Source organism: Mobula birostris, chromosome 6 (assembly GCF_030028105.1).
Source record: "Mobula birostris isolate sMobBir1 chromosome 6, sMobBir1.hap1, whole genome shotgun sequence".
Lineage (NCBI taxonomy): Eukaryota > Metazoa > Chordata > Chondrichthyes > Myliobatiformes > Myliobatidae > Mobula > Mobula birostris.
The window spans coordinates 185,631,089-185,651,049 of record NC_092375.1 but is presented as its reverse complement, the minus strand read 5'-3'; the positions used below and the strand labels follow the sequence as shown (position 1 = coordinate 185,651,049).

General features: G+C 42.2%; 1 protein-coding gene across 4 annotated transcripts in view; it reads right to left on the bottom strand.

Annotated features, from left to right (window-relative positions):
- The window catches only part of nostrin (nitric oxide synthase trafficking), a 47,766-nt gene extending 28,203 nt beyond the window's left edge, over window positions 1-19,563 (bottom strand). For 2 of the 4 annotated variants that reach the window (XM_072262062.1, XM_072262061.1), the window contains exons 1-3: window positions 19,452-19,563; window positions 15,686-15,771; window positions 3,803-3,886 (exon numbers count right to left, since the gene is read on the bottom strand). In XM_072262062.1, the coding sequence (XP_072118163.1) occupies window positions 3,803-3,886; window positions 15,686-15,771; window positions 19,452-19,508 (227 nt within the window). In that variant the 5' untranslated portion in view covers window positions 19,509-19,563. Of the gene's footprint in view, window positions 1-3,802; window positions 3,887-4,337; window positions 4,410-15,685; window positions 15,772-19,451 lie in introns of those variants that run through there. The other 2 variants (XM_072262064.1, XM_072262063.1) reach the window with 2 other exon arrangements.
- Between the last annotated feature and the right edge of the window lie 398 nt (window positions 19,564-19,961).

The following is a 19,961-nucleotide window of genomic DNA, read 5'->3' as shown; positions in this document are numbered from 1 at the left end:
TTCCCTGTGGCCTCTTCTATGCTCCAAGTAGACTATTTCCAATGCAGTTAGCATTTTGATAGCTCCTCCACTTCGTCAAGAATCTTGACCATTTATCCTCATTCTACCAGAGACAGTATCTGATTTAACTTCATAAACAATTGGGAAAGACAATCTGACAGATTATAATGTCAACGTTTAACTAAAGCACTGGTGAGCCTCACTTAGAGCAAGTACTGTGAGTAGTTTTGGGTCCAATATCTAAGAAAGGATGTGCTGACATTGAAGAGGGTCCAAAGCAGGTTCACAAAAACATTTCCAGGATTGAGTCCTGATGAAGGGTCTCAAGACAAAAACATTGAGTGTTTATTCTTTTCCATAGAAGCTGCCTGGCCTGCTGAGTCCTCTAGCATGCTGTGTGTGTTGCTTGGATTTCCAGCATCTGCAGATTTCTCTTTTCTTCCTTTCCACTGGGGTTGGGTGGGACTACAACTGGAGCTCAAGGGTTAAGGATGAAAGGTGAAAGTTTAAGAAGAACGTGAGAGGAAGCTTCTCACTCAGAGGGTAGTGAGAGTATGGAACAAGCTGCCAGCACAAGTGGTGCATGCAAGCTCGATTTCAATACTTAATCGAAGTTTGAATAGATACATGGATGGTAGGGAGATGGAGGGCTATGGTCAATGGAAGTAGGCAGCTTAAATGGTTTTGGCATGGACTAGATGGGCCAAATGGCCTGGTCTGTGCTGTACTTTCCTATGACTCTGTGACTTTTGCACAGTACTGTACATTGAAGAAATTAAAGTATGGAATGAGTGAATGTTTTGTAGAGTATCTGCACTTGTTCCACAGGGGTGATCTCAAGTGGCAGACAACAGAAATATCAACTTTTCCATCACACTCCCACTCAGACCACTGGTCTGTGGCCTCCTGCACTGTTACAATCAGCTCCAAGGCAAACTTGAAGATGTAGAGGTGGCAAACTTTCTTACATCTGGCCTGGTTGTAGACTTTTGACTCAATATTGAATTCTATAACATCAGGTTGGAGGCAACCCAGACAGAATGCTCCTCCAACCTATGGCCTCATTGTGACAGTAGAGGAGGCCATGGATTGATGTCAGAATGGGAAGTGAAATTAAAATGGGTGGCTACTGGGAGATCCCACTTTTTCTGATGGATGGAGTGCAGGTGCTCGGCGAAGTGGTCTCCCAATCTACGTCGATACACAGGAGGCCACAACAGGAGCACCGGATAAAGTAGATGACCCCAACAGACCCAAAGGTGAAGTGTTGCCTCACCTGGAAGGACTGCTTGGGGCCCGGAATAGCAGTAAGGGAGGAGGCATGGGTCAGGTGTAGCACTTGTTGTGTTTGCGAAGATAAGTGCCAGGAGGGAGAGGGAGATCAGTGGGGAGGGACAAATGGACAAGGGAGTCACTTGGGGAGTGATCCCTGTGGAAAGCAGAAAGTGGGGGGGGGGGGGGGGGGGGGAGGGGATGTGTTTCGTGGTGGGATCCTGTTGGAGATAGTGGATATTTCGGAGGGTTATGTGCTGTACGCAGAGACTTGTTTTGTGGTAGGTGAGGAAAAGAAGGTGGAGCTTAGGAGGATTAGTGGCAACTCCTTTGCTTGCATCTTCGGAAAGAGCTCTTTTTCCTTCTTTAATATCTCTATTTTTCCCTTTCAGGGTTCTTTTGAAGACCCTGACCTGGAGTGACACACTGACTTCGGTTCTTTGTGGGAATGGGACCCGCTCTCAGGGGTCCATAACTGGCCGTTGTTCAGCACGCCAAAGGCTCGGCCTAAGAGTCTGACTCTGGAGAGGGGCGGATCGAGGGGCGGTGTCATGACAGGAGACCCGTGTGTCGCCGGGGGAGTCAAAATATCTACAGCTGTGTGCCTGGAGACCTGGGATCTTTGCAATCTTCAGGCACAGAGCTCAAAAGAAAGCGACGTAACATGCTTTTAACATCGTAAACCAGCAAGTTGTTTGTTATGTCTCCCTGCTTGCTGGGAAAATGGAGACACCTCTTCCCTTATTAGGGAGAGAGAGAACCTGCGGTATGTCGAATACCGGGTGAAACGCGAAGTCTTTGGGGTAACTGGAAGTCTGTTGTCTTTGCTATTGCTTTGCTCACGCTTGAGTGCTCGGTGGTGCTGTCGGTGCTTTTGTTTTGTTGGTGGGGAGGGGGGGATTGTTGTTCGCTGCCGCTTATGCGTGGGATGGGGGAGCTGGGGGGGGCTTTGGGGTTCTAACATTTAACTGTCGTTCATTCTTTGGGGCACTCCTCTGTTTTTGTGGATGGTTCCTCTCTTTTCAGGATGTATATTGTATATGTCTCTCTGACATTAAATTGTAGAGGAACCCTATCCCTGTTGGGGTGGTGGGAGGATGGTGTGAGGGCAGATGTGCATGAAATAGAAAGGATGCGGTTGAGGGCAGCGTTGATGGTGGAAGGAGGGAAAAAGGAGGGCATCTCCTTCGTTCTGGAATGCAAAGTCTCAACCTGAGAGCAGATGTGCCAGAGATGGAGAAATTGAGAGAAGGGGATGGCATTTTTACAAGTAACAGTGCAGGAAGTGGTATAGTCCAGGTAGCTGTGAGAGTCTGTGAGTTTATAGTAGACATTAGTAGATAGGATAGAGACAGAGAGATCAAGAAAGGAGAGGGATGTGTTGGAAACGGACCAGGTAAACTTGAGGGCAGGGTGGAAGTAGGAGGCAAAGTTGATGAAGTCGATGAGCTTGAAATGGGTGCAGGGAGCAGCACTGATGCGGTTGTCGACCGAGCGGAGGAAAAGTGGCACACACAAGCCATCAATCAATCTGATACCCTTTGTTTCTGGCCAGTCTTAGCCTCAGAAAAATCATAGATATTCCCATTATCCTAACCATCTCTCAACACAACCCCAGCTTTTCTGTACACTAAATCCAACTCGTTTTCCCAATTTTGATGAAGGATCTTTCACTTGAAACAATAACTCTCTCATTCCACACAGTGCATGACCAGCTGACAGTTGCCAGCATTTTCTGTTTTGAATTGCAGTTACCAGCATCTGAAGTTCTTGGGATTTCCAACTCAAACCTGACACTTTACAGAAAGAATCTTTAGCCAAAAAAAAAAACAGATTTCTTCATTACAATTTCAATACCAGGCGTAGGACAATCTTTCAGTACATAAACTAGAATTAAGCAATAATTACGTTCATATCAGAATCAAATTTATTTTCACCGGCATATATCGTGAAATTTGTTGCCTTTGCTGCAGCAGGATAATGCAATACGGAATAATAGAAAAAAAACAAATTACAGTATGTAAACATAATAAATAGTTAAATTAAACAAGTAGTGCAAAAACAGAAATAAAAAAGTAGTGAGGTAGTGTTCATGGGTTCAATGTTCATTCAGAAATCTGATGGCAGAGAGGAAGAAGCTGTTCCTGAACTGTTGAGTTGTGCCTCTTAGTTCCTGTCCCTCTTCCTTGATGGTAGCGATAAGCTGTTATTTTTGATTGTAATAAATTTAGAGGGAATTCTGGTTGAGATTGGGAGAAATTTCTTCACGTAGTGAAGACTGGATCTTTGGAATTCTCTGTCCCGGAGAGCGATAGAGACACAATTACTTAGCTTATCCAAGAAGGAGATGGATAGATTTTTGGATATTAAAGAAATCAAGGGATATAGGGCCTAGAAACTGAAAGTTAAGGTAAAAGTCAGCAGCACCTTTGTGAATGGGGGGGGCAGATGCAAGAGGCAAACAGGGAACAACAGCTTCTAGTTGATATTTTTGTAAAAATAAGCTGAAACTTTCAAATAAATATCTTACTTTTTAATGATGTCTTTGGATGCTTTTGTAACTTTGTTAGCTAGCCTGTTGAGTCCTTTGGCATACATCTTTTCCAGTTCAATCCTAAAACAGACATAAGAAACTATAATGTGATTTACAGCACATCAAAATGGTTGATAAATGTCACTGCAAGCTAATCCTGCCTTTTTTTTAAGGCCAACACATAGTTTTGAAACACTATTCAGTTTTTAATGCTGCACAACCGTTTGATTTTGCTTTGAAACAACACCCTGTAGGATGAATCAGAATTATTTTATTGCCAGTATGTGGAACATACCAGAATCGATTGTGGTTTGATGTTGAACATGAAACAACAGGACAATGCCATGACGGACAGCACAATAGAAACCAACAATTCACTATAAAACCATAAGATACAGGAACAGAAGTAGACCATTCAGCCCATCAAGCCTGCTCCGCCATTCAATCATGGGCTGATCCAATTCTTCCAGTCATCCCCACTCCCCTGCCTTCACCCCATACCCTTTGATGCCCTGGGTAATCAAGAACCTACCTCTGCCTTAAAGACACCCAATGATTTGGCATCCAGAGCCACTCATGGCAACAAGTTCCACAGATTTACCACCCTCTGACTAAAGTCATTTCTCCACATCTCAGTTCTAAAAGCACGTCCTTCAATCCTGAGGTCGTGACCTCTTGTCCTGGAACCCCCTACCATGGGAAATAACTTTGCCATATCTAATCTGTTCAGGCCTTTCAACATTTGGAATGTTTCAATGAGATCCCCCCTCATTTTCCTGAACTCCAGAGAATACAGCCCAAGAGCTGCCAGACATTCCTCATACGGTAACCCTTTCATTCCTGGAATCATTCTCGTGAATCTTCTCTGAACCCTCTCCAAGTATATCCTTTCCAAAATAAGGAGCCCAAAACTGCACACAATACTCCAAGTGTGGTCTCACGAGTGCCTTGTAGATCCTCAACATCACATCCCTGCTCTTATATTCTACACTTCTAAAAATGAATGCCAACATTGCATTTGCCTTCTTCACAACGGACTCAATTTGAAGGTTAACCTTTAGGATATCTTGCACAAAGGCTCCCAAGTCCCTTTGCATCTCTGCAATTTGAATTGTCTGCCCATTTATTTCTTCCACCAAAATGCATGACCATACCTTTTCTGACACTGTATTTCATTTGCCACTTCTTTGCCCATTCCCCTAAACTAAATCTCTCTGCAGGCTCTGTTTCCTCAACACTACCCACTCCTCCACCTATCTTTGTATCATCGGCAAATTTAGCCACAAATCCATTAATACCGGAGTCCAAATCATTACATACATCGTAAAAAACAGCGGTCCCAACACAGACCCCTGTGGAACTCCACTGGTAACTGGCAGCCAGCCAGAATAGGATCCCTTTATTCCCACTCTGTTTTCTGCTGATCAGCCAATGCTCCAAATATGCTAGTAACCTCCCTGTAATTCCATGGGCTCTTATCTTGCTAAGCAGCCTCATGTGGGGCACCTTGTCAAAAGGCCTCTGAAAATCCAAGTACACCACATCTACTACATCTCCTTTGTCTACCCTGCTTGTAATTTCCTCAAAGAATTGCAGTAGGTTTATCAGGCATGATTTTCCTTTCAGGAAACCATGCTGGCTTTGGCCTATCTTGTCATGTGCCTCCAGGTACGCCGTAATCTCATCCCTAACAATTGATTCCAACAACTTCCTAACCACTGATGTCAGGCTAACAGGCCTATAGTTTCCTTTCTGCTGCCTCCCACCCTTCTTAAGGCAATAGTACTAACAAGCCATGAGCAATCAACAATTAGCAGAATGGTCACATGTGCAAACAATAATAATCAAGCACATAAATGAGCACATGTGCCTTTGAATGGAAAATCTTGTAAAAGATAGTGATTGGCTCAGTACATCATGGGTAAAGCCCTCCCAGCCAATTAGCACATCTACATGAAACACTGTTATAGGAAAGCAGCATCCGTCAACAGAGATCCCCATCACCCAGGCCATGCTCTTTTCTCACTGCTGCCAGCAGGTAGAAGGTGCAAGAGCCTCAGGACTTGCAATACAAGGTCCAAGAACAGTTACTACCCCTCAACCATCAGGCTCTTGAACAAAAGGGGATAGCTACACTCACTTGCCCAATCATCAAAATGTCCCTACAACCAATGATCTCACTTTAAGGCCTATCTTGCTACCTTGTGTTCTCGTTATTTAATGCTATTTATTTATATTTGCATTTGCAGTTTGTTGCCTTCTGCATTCTGGTTGATCTTTCATTGACTCTGTTATAGTTTCTATTCTATAGATTTATTAAGTATGCCCACAGGAAAATGAATGTGGTGACATTTATATACTTTGATAATAAAATTTACTTTTAACATATGATTAGACTCAATAATTATCAACAGAAGAACAACAGGAAAGACCATTTAACAGCAGGCCAGTTAGAGTATTACACGTGACTGAGTTTTGTTGAGAAGCTGGTTAGCTGCAGGAAAGAAGCCTGTAATCCTGGTGGTGATGGACTTTTTTTAAAAAACCTTCCTGATGGGAATTTGGTGAATAGGTGACTGCTAGGGTGGGTGCAGCCAGCAGCCACACAGATCTTGTGCTTTCAGTTAGTTGTCAAGATTATTAAAACAGTCACATCTGACAGGATCGTCCATCCCTATATTAATTACGTTACAAGCCCAATATTTGTACTCTGCAAGTATCGAGAAAAGCTATCATTAATTTCTCTCTGCCTGATTACGCACTGCAGAGAATCCAGCACAGCAAGTGGAGGAGTTAACTTTGGAGAGGGAGGAGAATATAGAAAGAGATAATTATCCAACAAAAACACGAAGACCATCCTGAAAGTCATCTGGTTACCGATCCTAGAAATGTGTCACATTCTCAAAAGGAAAAAAAAAGCAATAAATATCAAGAACATGAGATGAAGAGTCCTCGGTAGTGAGTCTAAAAACGCAAACGCAAGGAATTCTGCAGACGCTGGAAATTCAAGCAACATACATCAAAGTTGCTGGTGAACGCAGCAGGTCAGGCAGCATCTCTAGGAAGAGGCACAGTTGTCGTTTCGGGCCGAGACCCTTCGTCAGGACTAACTGAAAGAAGAGCTAGTAAGAGATTTGGAAGTGGGAGGGGGAGGGGGAGATCCAAAATGATAGCAGAAGACAGGAGGGGGAGGGATGGAGCCAAGAGCTGGACAGGTGATAGGCAAAAGGGGATACGAGAGGATCATGGGACAGGAGGCCCAGGGAGAAAGAAAGGGGGAGGGGAGAAGTCCAGAGGATGGGCAAGGAGTATAGTGAGAGGGACAGAGGGAGAAAAAGGAGAGTGAGAGAAAGAATGTGTGTATATAAATAAATAACGGATGGGGTACGAGGGGGAGGTGGGGCATTAGCGGAAGTTTGAGAAGTCAATGTTCATGCCATCAGGTTGGAGGCTACCCAGACGGAATATAAGGTGTTGTTCCTCCAACCTGAGTGTGGCTTCATCTTTACAGTAGAGGAGGCCGTGGATAGACATATCAGAATGGGAATGGGAGGTGGAATTAAAATGTGTGGCCACTGGGAGATCCTGCTTTCTCTGGTGGACAGAGCGTAGGTGCTCAGCAAAATGATCTCCCAGTCTGCGTCGGGTCTCGCCAATACATAGAAGGCCACATCGGGAACACTGAACACAGAAACGTCAACTGTGCCTCTTCCTAGAGATGCTGCCTGGCCTGCTGCGTTCACCAGCAACTTTGATGTGTGTTGCTTGGTAGTGAGTCCATAGGTTGCGGGAACAGTTCGGTAATGGAGTAAGTGAAGTTATCCCCTCTGGTCCAAGAGCCTGATGATTGAGGAGCAATAACTGTCATGAACCTGAACCTGGTGGTGTGGGCCCTGAGGCTCCTGTATCTTCACTCCTGATAGCAGCGGCGAGAATGGTGATACTATTCATATACATGGTGGTGGTCCCTGATGACGGACCCTGCTTCCCTGCAATAACACTCTGTTCAGGTGCGCAGGGTATTACCAGTGATGGACTGGGCCATATCCACTACGTTCTGTAGATTTTCCATTCAAGGGCATTGGTGTTTCCATACCAGGCTGTGATGCAGCCAGTCAATACACTTTGCAGCACACATCTATGGAAGTTTTAGATGTCATGCCAAATCTTTGCAAACTTCGAAGGAAGCAGTGGTGCTGCCTTGTAACAGAAAGTTGTGAGCTCAGTCAGTTCCATCTCCCCACACTCAAGGACATCTACAAGAGCTGATCAGGAAGGTGGTACCCATCATCATGCACCCCTGCCATCAGGCCATGCCCTCCTCCTGATGCTGCCACCAGTTCGGTGGTACAGCAGCGCCAAGACCCACACCTCAAAGTTCAGCAGTGACTCCTTCCACAGTGCCGTCAAATTTTTCAACCAATCTGAAAATCTTTAACACTACCTCGAACTATGTTTTTTTAAAATCTCTCTCTCAATCTTGCACTAGTACTGTCACGTTTATTTTGCACATATGGAAGTTATGTTCAAAGTAAAGTAAATTTTATCATCAAAGTACATATAATGACACCATATACAATCCTGAGATTCATTTTCTTGCAGGTATATCCAATCAATCTATAATCGAATAATAACCATAACAGAATCAATGAAAGACCGCATCAACTTGAGCATACAGTGTACAAAAGTCCACAAACTGTGGAAATAGAAAGAGAGAGCGAGAGCCAGAGCGAGAGAGAGCGCGCAAGAACTTGAGATGAAGAGTTCTTGAAAGTGAGTCCATAGGTTGTGGGAACATTTCAATGACGGGGCAAATGAAGTTGAGGGAAGTTATCCCCTCTGGCTCAAGAGCCTGATGGTTGAGGCATAAAATAACTGTTCCTGAAACTGGTGGTGCGAATCCTGAGGCTCCTGTACCACCTTCCTGAGGACAGCAGCGAGAATTTATGTTAATGTTAAGATTATGTTAACTTGTGTTGGTCCTTGTCTTACACTGTACTGTGCATCTGCTACAAAGGGCTAATTTTCAAAAGATTAGTTTTAGAGGTTTAAGGTCCCTGTACCTCCTTCCTGATGGCAGCAGCAAGAAGCTAGAGTAGCCTGGATGGTTACATGCAGTATGTCTGTGACAATAAGCTTGAATTTATCAAGGTCAGACTCACCAACAAAATGCTATTGAAGATCATCAACTCGCAACTAAGAGCAGTGGCTGATACAATAATGCAGTAAAAATTAAACCACAATACAGTTTTTAAAAAAGATATACTCACTCTCACATGTCTGACACATACTACTCCAGATTCCTCACCAGGCTGCTACCCCACAATGCTGTGTCCTCAATCCTCTACTTTACTCCTTATAACCTTTTTAATGCCATGGACCAATACCTTCACGCAAAGGGTCCGCAGACTCCAGGTTGAGGACCCCTGCCCTATACACTTGTAACTGCATGGCCAGATGCTGCTCTATCTACAAGTTTAGAAATGGCACCACTCTGGTGGATTAAATCTTAAATAACTTTGAGCTGAAGTGCAGGAAGATAGAGAGGTTAGTGACAAGGTGTCATCGACATCAAAGGATACTTAGGAGAATTGATTAGGTACATTTTCTCTGTAGCGGGAGAAGCCTTCCTTGTTGGCGCTGGGCCTGGCGATATGGGCAAGAATGGGCAGAAGCAGCACATTCTAAGAGACTTCTTTACTTGCCCATATGGATGCAAAGCTGGGTTAGCATCCATTGTTTTAAACCGCAAACTTCTTCAAGTTTTGTCATCTTTCAACCTCAGTGCAAAGTCAATATCATCTGATACTGACAAGAGGAAATCTGCAGATGCTGGAAATCCAAGCAACGCACACAAGATGCTGGAGGAACTCAGCAGTCCAGGCAGCATCTATGGAAAAGAGTAAGCAGTCGATATTTTGGTCGAAACCCTTTGTCAGGACTCCATTCATCCTCCCTTTACCTGAGCAGATCTACATGTTGTGCCCCATCCCAATGTGTCTGGCTATCTGTTTTTTTTTTTTCTCGAGTCATTGCATGAGAGCAATGGAAAGAGTGAGAGTGTGGAATGAGTTGCCATCACAAGTGGTCCGTGCGAGCTCAACTTCAAGGTTTAAGGGAAGTTTAGCTAGGTACACGGATAGTAGGGTTATGGAGGGCTGTGGTCCCAGTGCAACTCGACGGGAGTAGGCAAGTTAAGTAATTCGGCATGAACTAGATGAACTGAAGAGCCTATTTCTGAGCTGTACTTTTCTATGACTCTAAAGAGTATCTACTGGGCAAACGGTGGGTAGCTGAACAGAAAACACAGGAATGAAATTGACTTTAAGCCTGACTTTTTGTTCATAAGAACTTGCCAGTTCACTAAATAACTGCAAGACTCACAATTGAAGGATGATTCACGCCAGGGATTCTCCTGATGTTCGGAGCCTTTCTGGAGTGTGAGTCGGAAAGAGGAGATGATTAAGCAAACTCATACAGGCTGTTATTTGTGTGGGAGAAGAACCTTCTGACAAGTTCTTACTAGTAGAGCAAGCCACTGATTGTTGTAACAGCACAAAATGAACAGTTCAATCATCTAGCCAAATCAGAATCAGATTTCCTATCACCGGCAAACGTTGTTTGTTGTTTTGTGGCAGCAGTACAATGAAATACATAATAATAAAACTGTACATAAATACTTAGTGCCAAAAAAGTAGTGAGGTAGTGTTCATGGGTTCAATGTCCTTTCAGAAAACTGATGGCAGAAAAAACTGTTCCTGAATCATTCAGCGCGTGCCTTCGGGCTCCTGGGCCTCCTTCCCAACATTAGCACTGAGAAGAGGGCAAGTCCTGGGTGAGTGGGGGGGGGGGGGGTCTTGCTGATGGACAACACCTTTTTGAAGCATTACTCCTTAAAGATGCCTTGGATGCTATGGAGGCTAGTGGCCATGGTGGAGCCGACAGATTTCACAACTTTCTGCAGCTTCTTTTGATCCTGTGCAGTAGCCTCTGGCCCCCCACACCAGACAGTGGTGCAGCCAGTTAGAATGCTCCCCACAGTACATCTGTGAAAATTTGCGAGTGTCCTTGGTGACATACCAAATCTCCTCAAAAAAAAATATAGCCGCTGTCATGCCTTCTTTGTAAATACATCGACATGTTAGCCTCAGGATGGACGGTCAGAGACGACACCCAGGAAGTTGAAATTGCTCACCTTTTCCACTTTTGATCCCTCAATGAGGACTAGTCCTCACAGCCGGTGAAGATCTTCACACCATTCCAGTTACATTACTGAAGTTCATTCTCCATTTTACAGGCAAACTGTGGGGATATGTATTTAAGTTTTGAAAAGTTGTCTTTTCTTCCTTGAATTGCTTTTAAAATTAATAACAGTGCACAACCTTTCAATCCGGCAATTGAATGCAGCCCAAAGCTAGCAGACCTTAACGAGAGTCTGCTGAGGATTATGCAAATATTACAACCCTGTGGAATGAATCAACTTTGACAATGTGGCTCAGGGTCACTCAGGTCTGGGCATCCTGTACACTTTAGGAAGGTTGGTCCAATCTCCCTCTCCATTCTAGATTGCTATTACTAGAGAGAAGTGTTCTGAATCAATTCTTCCAAGTATCCTTGATATTGAACCATGAATATATCCTCACTAAATTTTTCTCTTTTTGTACTAACTTAATCAAACTTTATACATACACTCCTTACTGTAATTTACAGATGTTATTATAATGTATTGCACTGCACTGCTGCTGCATAACAAATTTCACAACGTATGTCGGTAATATTAATCCCGATTCTGATATGCTGGTCTCTTGTTGCTCTGACAGGAAAAGGCGAGCCATGGCCATACTTGGCAAAGACAGCTTCGCAAATTTTGATTTGGATTGATCCAGAGTAGAAGCTCTCTGCCCAGCATTGGAATGCGAATTCTCAAATTTCTGGTTCAGTGTTGATAAGTATTGTTTTAATATTAGCTTGAACTAGAGCCCTGGCACAGGAACAAACCTTTCAGCCCAACTGGTCCATGACAACCAAGATGCCCATCCAAGGTTGTCCCATTTGGTCCATACCCTACTTGTCCACACTGACTATGTGTGGACGAACAGAACAAAATTCTAAGTCAAATCGGTGCCAGACTGAAGAATTTTCTCCTCAGCAAGATCAAATAATGCAGCCTCATTCATTAATGATGCTGGCAATGGAATGAGGCAATGTTAGAGTCATAGAAAAATACAGCAGAGAAACAAATAGGACATTTGGCCCATCTAGTCTCGGCCTGTACCAGGACCACAGCCCTCCATACCCCTACCATCAATGTACCAATCCAAACTTTTCTTATACTTTGAAATTGAGCTCGCATGCACCACTTGTGCTGGCAGCTCATTCCACACTCTCATGACCCTCTAAATAAAGTTTCCCCTCATGTTCCTCTTACACGTTTCACCTTTCACCCTTAACCTATGACCTCTAGTTGTTGTCCCAACCAATCTCAGAAGAAAAAGTCTGCTTGCACTTACCCTATCTATACCCTTCATAATTTTGTATACCTCTATCAAATCTGCTCTCACTCTTCTTTGTTCTGAAGAATACCGTCCTAACCTATTCAATCTTTCCATATAACTCAGGTTCTCCAGACATGGCAACATCCTTGTAAATTTCCTATGTACTCTTTTGACTTGATTTACATCTTTCCTGTAGGTAGGTGACGAAGACTTCACACAATACTCCAAATTAGGTCTCACCAATTTGTTGACTGAGAACCTTTAGCTAAGATCAGAGTAGTTTCCCTTTATCAGAAGAGTTCCATCAGAATCCATCTGCATGTTTCAATTTTAGTTATCGATGTTATCTTCTGGGGTTTATCAATCTTTTTGAGTATTCACTCTGGAATCATCCAATAATCATCCTCCATTTCCTGCTTCAATGTCCGTTAAAAAATTAAATAAAATTAGTTGTGCATAACCTAGGTCTCATAATACAACACATTTACCATGAAGCTTTAAAAAGTAACCAGAGAGCAGTGCAGTAGCATAGTGGTTAGCACAACGCTGTGCAGTACCAGCGACCCGGGTTCGATTCCCGCCACTGCCCGTAAGGAGTTTGTACGCTCTCCCACATGACTGTGTGGGTTTCTTCTGGGTGCTCAAGTTTCCTCACACAGTCCAAAGGTGTACTAGTTGTTAGGTTAAATAGCCATTGTAAATTGTCCATTGATCAGGTTAGGGTTAAATCAGAGGGTTGCTGGGCAGCATGAATCGAAGGGCTGGAAGTACACTGTATCTCAATAAATAAATAAGTAAATAAATAATCTAATTTCAGACCATTTGTGGTGCTTCAGTTCACAATTTTGTTTATTTTATTGACACACAGTGCAGAATAGGCCCTTTCGGCCCTTCGAACTGCACCACCCAGCAATCCCCAGATTTAATCCTAGCCTAATCATGGGACAATTTACAGTGACCAATTAACCTACTAACCAGTACGTTTCTGGACTGTGGGAGGAAACCGGAGCACCCGGGGGAAACTCACACGCTCACAGGGAGAACGGACAAACTCCTCACAGGCAACAGCGGGAACTGAATCTGGGTCGGTGTTACTGTGAGGTGTTGTGCTACCCACTCCACTACCGTGTCACCTTCCACGTCCCACGCTCACTAACGCAAAGCTCATGGCACACTGTGGGTTAACTCATTGTACAATCGTCAGAAACGGCAGCCTTTAGAGCATCGGAAGTTTATCACTTCCCTGAGCAGACGGAAGGACTCGGAGACAGATTTCCTATACCAATTCATTACCAGTGGATCATAGGTTATCGGCATTAATAAACATAGCATGGATACTCTCTGATGTCAAAGCTCTGCTTCACAAAATGATAATACTCGGAACAATGAGAACTGACAACCAGTTCACCACATAAATTACACCGAAGAGAATCATTTATGATATTAATTTTGCAGTATTGGAAAACATTGATAGCAAAAGTTTCAAATGAATTGGAACTTAACTAAAACAAACATTTCAGGTGGCGGAAAACCGGAAGGACATTTCAGGGAAGCATAGTTCCCCATCTATTGCAGCAACCTCACTTTAAAAATACTTATAGACATCCTGACTCCTGATGCCAGAGAAGGGCAAGTCTTCCTGTCACCAAATGAATTTTCTAACAGGCAAGGCATTTCAGCCACAGGAAAATATACCATTAACATGCACTAACAGAAGAGTTCCTTCAATTTCACAGCAAACTGAATCGCAGTTGTATTAACAGTCAGGTGGGGTATCATAGCCTGATAAACCCATGCTATGAAGATATTGTGGGTTTAAAATTCACCACTTTTTCCTGAGATTAACTTTTTCATTCTTTATGTTCTATTTTTGAAATTGATATTTGGTTTTATTTAGTACAAATATTAAATATTGCACTGAAAATATTACTGCATTAAACAATTCTGCAAGAACAAATACTTGTTTTAATTAACTATCTGTTAAATCACTATTTGCTTCTTCATAATGAATATACTGCATTTATTGAAGAATATCATTAGAATGAACCAGTAATAATTATAAATGAAATTATGTTAGAAGATTCAATATTTGTGAAAAAGTAACTGTATAGTACTCTTTGTAACACCCACTGGAATACCTGACGAATCTTAGTGGTGCTTCGAGAGAGAAACTTTGATAGATGTGTGGTGGAGAGTATATTGACTGGTATGGAAACCATCACAGTCTGATATGGGAACACCAAGCCTTTGAATGGAAAATCCTACAAAAGGTATTGGATTCGGTCCAGTACATTGTGGGCAGAGCCCTCCCAACCATTGACTACATCTACACGAAACACTGTTATAGGAAAGCAGCATCAGTCATCAGAGATCCCCACCACCCAGACCATGCTCTCTTCTCATAGCTGCCATCAGGAAGAGGGTACAAGAACCTCAGGACTTGCACCACCAGGTTCAAGAACAGTTGCTGCCCCTCAATCATCAGGCTCTTGGATAAAAGGGGTTAACTACAGCCACTTGTCCTATTGTTGAAGTGTTCCCACAACCAATAATCTGACTTTAAAGACACTATCTCATGTTCTCGTTATTTGCACATTCTGTTGTCTTCTCCACTCTGAGTAATCTTTCATTGATCCCGTTAACAGTTAGACTTTCTATAGATTTGCTGAGTATGCCCACAGGAAAATGAATCTCAGGCTTGTATACGGTGACATCTAGGTACTTCGGTAATAAAATTTACTTTCAACTTAGAAGAGAAAGAGGAATCTTGGGGTCCACATCCATAGATATCTCAAAGCCGCAATGCAAATTGGCAGCGTGGTCAAGAAGGTGTATGGACATAGGAGGAGTGGACATCCACAGTTGTTTTCCCGAGTTGGACATGGTTCGTATAAGAGGGTGGATTGATAACAATTAAGTGTTGGGAAGAAAGTAAAAAGGGAGGGGGGGGAATGTCAGAGGCAGTTTTTTTTTAAAAGACAGAGTGGTTAGGTGCATCAAAGCACTGCCAGGTTTGATGGTAGAGATATACGAGTGGCCTTTAAGAAACTGTTAGGTGGATGAAGGAAAATGAAGGGAAGGGCTAGATTAATCTTAGAGTGCATTAAAGGGTTGGCACATATCATGAACTGAATGCCCTGTACTGGTCTACGTTCTATATTTTATGTTCTGCATCTTACTGCCTTTGATGCAATTATATTTTCCATTAAAGAAAAACTGAATCGACATTACAAGGATACCTTCTGTCTAGCGGTAAAGTGGATCACTAATGTGCGGAATAAAGCTTCCTTTCAATAATCAAATTGGAAACATAACAATAGATTATTCTTCTATAATACCATTACAGATTTTATGCAGTTAAATATAAAGGCTATACATATTGTACCTCTGCTGAAGGACATAAACCAGGTCTTTGCAGTAATTGTCACCATGTTTGGCAAACTTTTTGATATGCTGATATATTCTATTATACTGAAAACAATCACAAAACAGTTAATGGACACTTTTTTTTTAAAAAGTAACATATTATTCATACTCATTATTTAATATATTTATCTAACATTTGAAAAAAATGAGCAGCATACAAAAGCAATTTGAATTAGAATCGTACAGTGTAGAAATAGGCCCATCATATGCTGAATTTACAACACTTTTTTTTTTCATAGTATCTCTTTACTGCATAGTCACTGGGACATAGGACAGAAGATTCAACTCCTTAGTAACATACACAAATAAGTCAGCATCCATGGAAATGAAGGAACAGTTGACTTTTCAGGCTGAGGTCTGGAAAGGAAGGGGAAGATGCCAGAATTAAAAAAAAGGTGGAGGGGTGGAGGTAGGAGGACCGCTAGAAGATGATAGGTGAAGCTAGGCGGGCAGAACTATTTATTCATTTCCACAGATGCTGCCTGACCTGCTGAGTTCCTCCAGCATTTTGTGCGTGTTGCTCTGGATTTCCAGCATCTGCAGAATCTCTTGTGTTTATGATGAACTCCTCAATTCTCTTTTGAATTAAAGAATCTGTCCTTCAATTCCATTTAATTGCTTTTTGTGCAAATCCCTTGACATACATTACTAATATGAAATCTGTTGCCAGCATTGGAGAGAGTCCAGAGGAGGTTCAGGAGAGTGAACCTTGGAATAAAAAGGTTAATGTATGAGGAGCATTTGATGGCTCTCGGCCAGTGCACACTGGAGTTTAGAAGAATGGGGGCGGGGGGGGGGATCTCATTAAAACATATTGAATATTGAAAGTCTGGCTAGGCAGTATGTGGAGAGGATATTTCCTATAGTGGGGGAGTCTAGGCCAAGAGGGCACAGTTTCAGAATTGAGAGAAGTCCATTTAGAACAGAGATGAGAAAAAAGTCTTCAGTTAATCAGAGCAGGGGTTCCCAAACTTTTTTATGTCATGGACACTCACCATTAACTGAGGGGTTAATGGACACCAGGTTGGGAATCCCAGAGCCATAGGGTGGTGAATCCAGAAATACAGAAAACCTACAGCACAATACAGGCCCTTCAACCCACAATGCTGTGCCGAACATGTACTTACTTTAGAAATTACCTCAGGTTACCCATAGCCCTCTATTTTTCTAAGCTCCATGTACCTACCCAGGAGTCTCTTAAAATACCCTATTGTATCCAATTTAAATCTGTGGAATTCTTTGCCACAGGTGGTGGGTAGGCCAAGTTACTGGTATATTTTAGGTGGGGGTTGACAGCTTCTTGATCAATCAGAGAGTCATAGGTTATGGGGAGAAGACAGAAGACTCGATGAGCCAAATGGCCTAATTTTGCTCCTAGGACCTATAGCCTTTTTGGCAGTGTATAGTGTCTCATAAATAAAATGCAAGTAGTCATTCTTGATGTTTTCAACCAATCCATCACAAAAATCCTTTATGAGAGGGAGTAAATTTTTTCCATTATATCTTGCTTGAAGAAGTGCAACCCAGTTTCATTCCTGAATGGCTCGGTTCTCATTTTAAAATGTTACTTTTCTCTATTATTGAGTTTCCTTTACCCAAAATATTCTTTTCTCTTTAAATACTGTCCCATCAGTGCAAAAAACTACCATGATACCTGATCAATTATTCTGCAATTTAAAGCACTTCAATAAATCACATTTCTAGTTGACAGAACCAGCTTTAATAGTTTGACCAAAAGACACAAAATGCTGGAAATAACTCTGAAGGTCAGGCAGTATCGGTGGAGAGGAATAAAGCGTTGATGTTTCTGGCCAACAGCCTTCACCAGGACCCTCAGCCAACATCTTTACTCTTTTCCTTAGATGATGCCTGACTGCTGAGTTCCTCCAGCATTTTGTGTAAGCCTTTAATCCACAATTTTAAAAAAAAATTTTGTGTAGGAGGTTCTACTGAATTTAAGAAATGGGATTTGGGCGGCTGTTTCTTTTGAATTTCTTTGAAACTGCATTTGGTAACTTGCTGCTGCACCAGTTTCTGATTATCCTCAGAAAAATAGCAGAAAGAATTTAACGCAGATAAGTGCGAGGTGTTGCACTTTGGTAGGGCCAACTAGGGTAGGACTTACACAGTCAACAGTAGGGCATTGAGGAATGCGGTAGAACAAAGGGATCAGGGAATACAGATCCACAATCCATTGAGAGTGGTGTCACAGGTAGAATGTGTCATAAAGAAAGCCTTTGGCACTGTGGCTTTGATAAATCAATGTACTGAGTACAGCAGATGGGACATTACATACAAGACATTGGTGAGATCTAATTTGGAGTATTGTGTGCAGTTTTGCTCTGCTATCTACAGGAAAGATGTAAATAAGGTTGAAAGGGTACAGAGAAAATTTACAAGAACATTGCCAGGTCTCGAGGACCTGAGTTTATAAGGAAAGATTGAATAGGTTAGGACCGTATTCCTCAGAACATAGGAGATTGACAGGAGATTTGATAGAGGTACATAAAATTTGAGGGTATAGATAGGGTTAATAGAAGCAGGCTTTTTCCACTGAGGTTGGGTGGGACTACAACCAGGTGTCATGGGTTAAGGGTGAAAGGTGAAATGTTTAAGGGGAACATGAGGGGAAACTTCTTCACACAGAGGGTTGTGAGAGTGTGGAGTGGGCAGCCGGCATAAGTGGTGCGTGTGAGGTCAATTTCAAAGTTTAGGAGAAGTTTGGATAGGTACATGGATGGTTGGGGTATGAAGGGCTATGGTCTCCATGCAGGACAATGGGAGTAGGCAGTTTAAATGGTTTAGCTTGGACTAGATGGGCCAACGAGCCTGTTTCTGTGCTGTACTTCTCTATGACCTTACTAATTTTTGTTTTCAGAAATGATTTTATTCATTGTTCCCACGTTATACTTCATCTGCCATAATATTGCCCCCTTCCTTAACCTACTCTTTCTTAAATATAAACTACCATAATCCCACTTTGATCCCCTTCTTCTTTACAAATGACCAGGTCACTGGCTGCCGTTTTTTGCCAATACTTTGAATTTTTGCTAGCAATCACCTATAATCTTAAATAAAAGCCTTCTCGAATTCCATGCAGGGAACATCCAGGGCCACACCCTCAACATATTTACAATCTGCTTAAAATTCTGGCTCGATGAATCAACATGACCTACTCTTTATAAATCAATACAGACTTCCTTCGTTCAGTTTATACATGCTCGAAGACAGACTCACCGAGATTAAATTACAATAACCCTCTTAGAAAATATATTAAACCGACTGGTATACAATTTGCTGGTTTCTCACTTCCTGGTTTGATATCTAAAGTCTTCCAAATAAGTTTATTAATTTAGCTTCAGTCGGCTCTCAAGCTAATCTTCCACTGGATACAACGTTTAATCAAGTGGACTTGACAAACTCACTTAATATACCACAAACAAGAGAAAATCTGCAGATGCTGGAATATCAATTATTTTATACCTGCACACAACGTTAAAAACAGTTTACGCAAAGCACTGACATATTGGTAATTACACAAACCACCCCACGGTCATAAAATCTCGGCAAAAACTTCAACATTTTTAATATTTGTATTTGGAAATCTGAAGTGAAAGCAAAGTTTTTTCCCCACATCTGTTTACGTAAGAATAACGAAACATTTCAATTATTCAACTTCCAAGATATTAGCAAGAAGATTGGACAAAAAGAAAATATTTTCTTACTGTGCATCCACCCACTGGGTCTTTCATTTTGACTTTTTTCACTAGATTCACACGCATTAGGGAAAAATAGTGCTCGCGAGTTTACACTTGCACTTTGAGCAGTCATCTGATAAAGTCACCGCAAGTAAAAGAGTAGCCCTTGGGTCCTAATGCCCTCTCGCTGCGACGACCAGGAAAATACAGAGAGCAATTCCTGTTCCTGGTGGCTGGCTGCCGAGCTGTGGAAAACTGGGTCACAATTCGGCGCCTTTGCATATTAGAAGGTAGCTCAGTAAAATAAACCTAAATTATTCTCCATTCTTACGTTTCCGTGATTAAAAAAATACGTGTGGATTGAAGCTTTTCCATTGTATTCATCAGTCATCCAATGAATGCGTTAGAGCAGTATTTTACCGCATTATGTCTTATATATAGGTCTAGGGATGCAAACAAAAACGTTGCGTGGCGTGGATCGGGACCTAAGCCAGTCATTTGACACGTTAGTATGAAATAACCTTGGAGGAGTTTAAT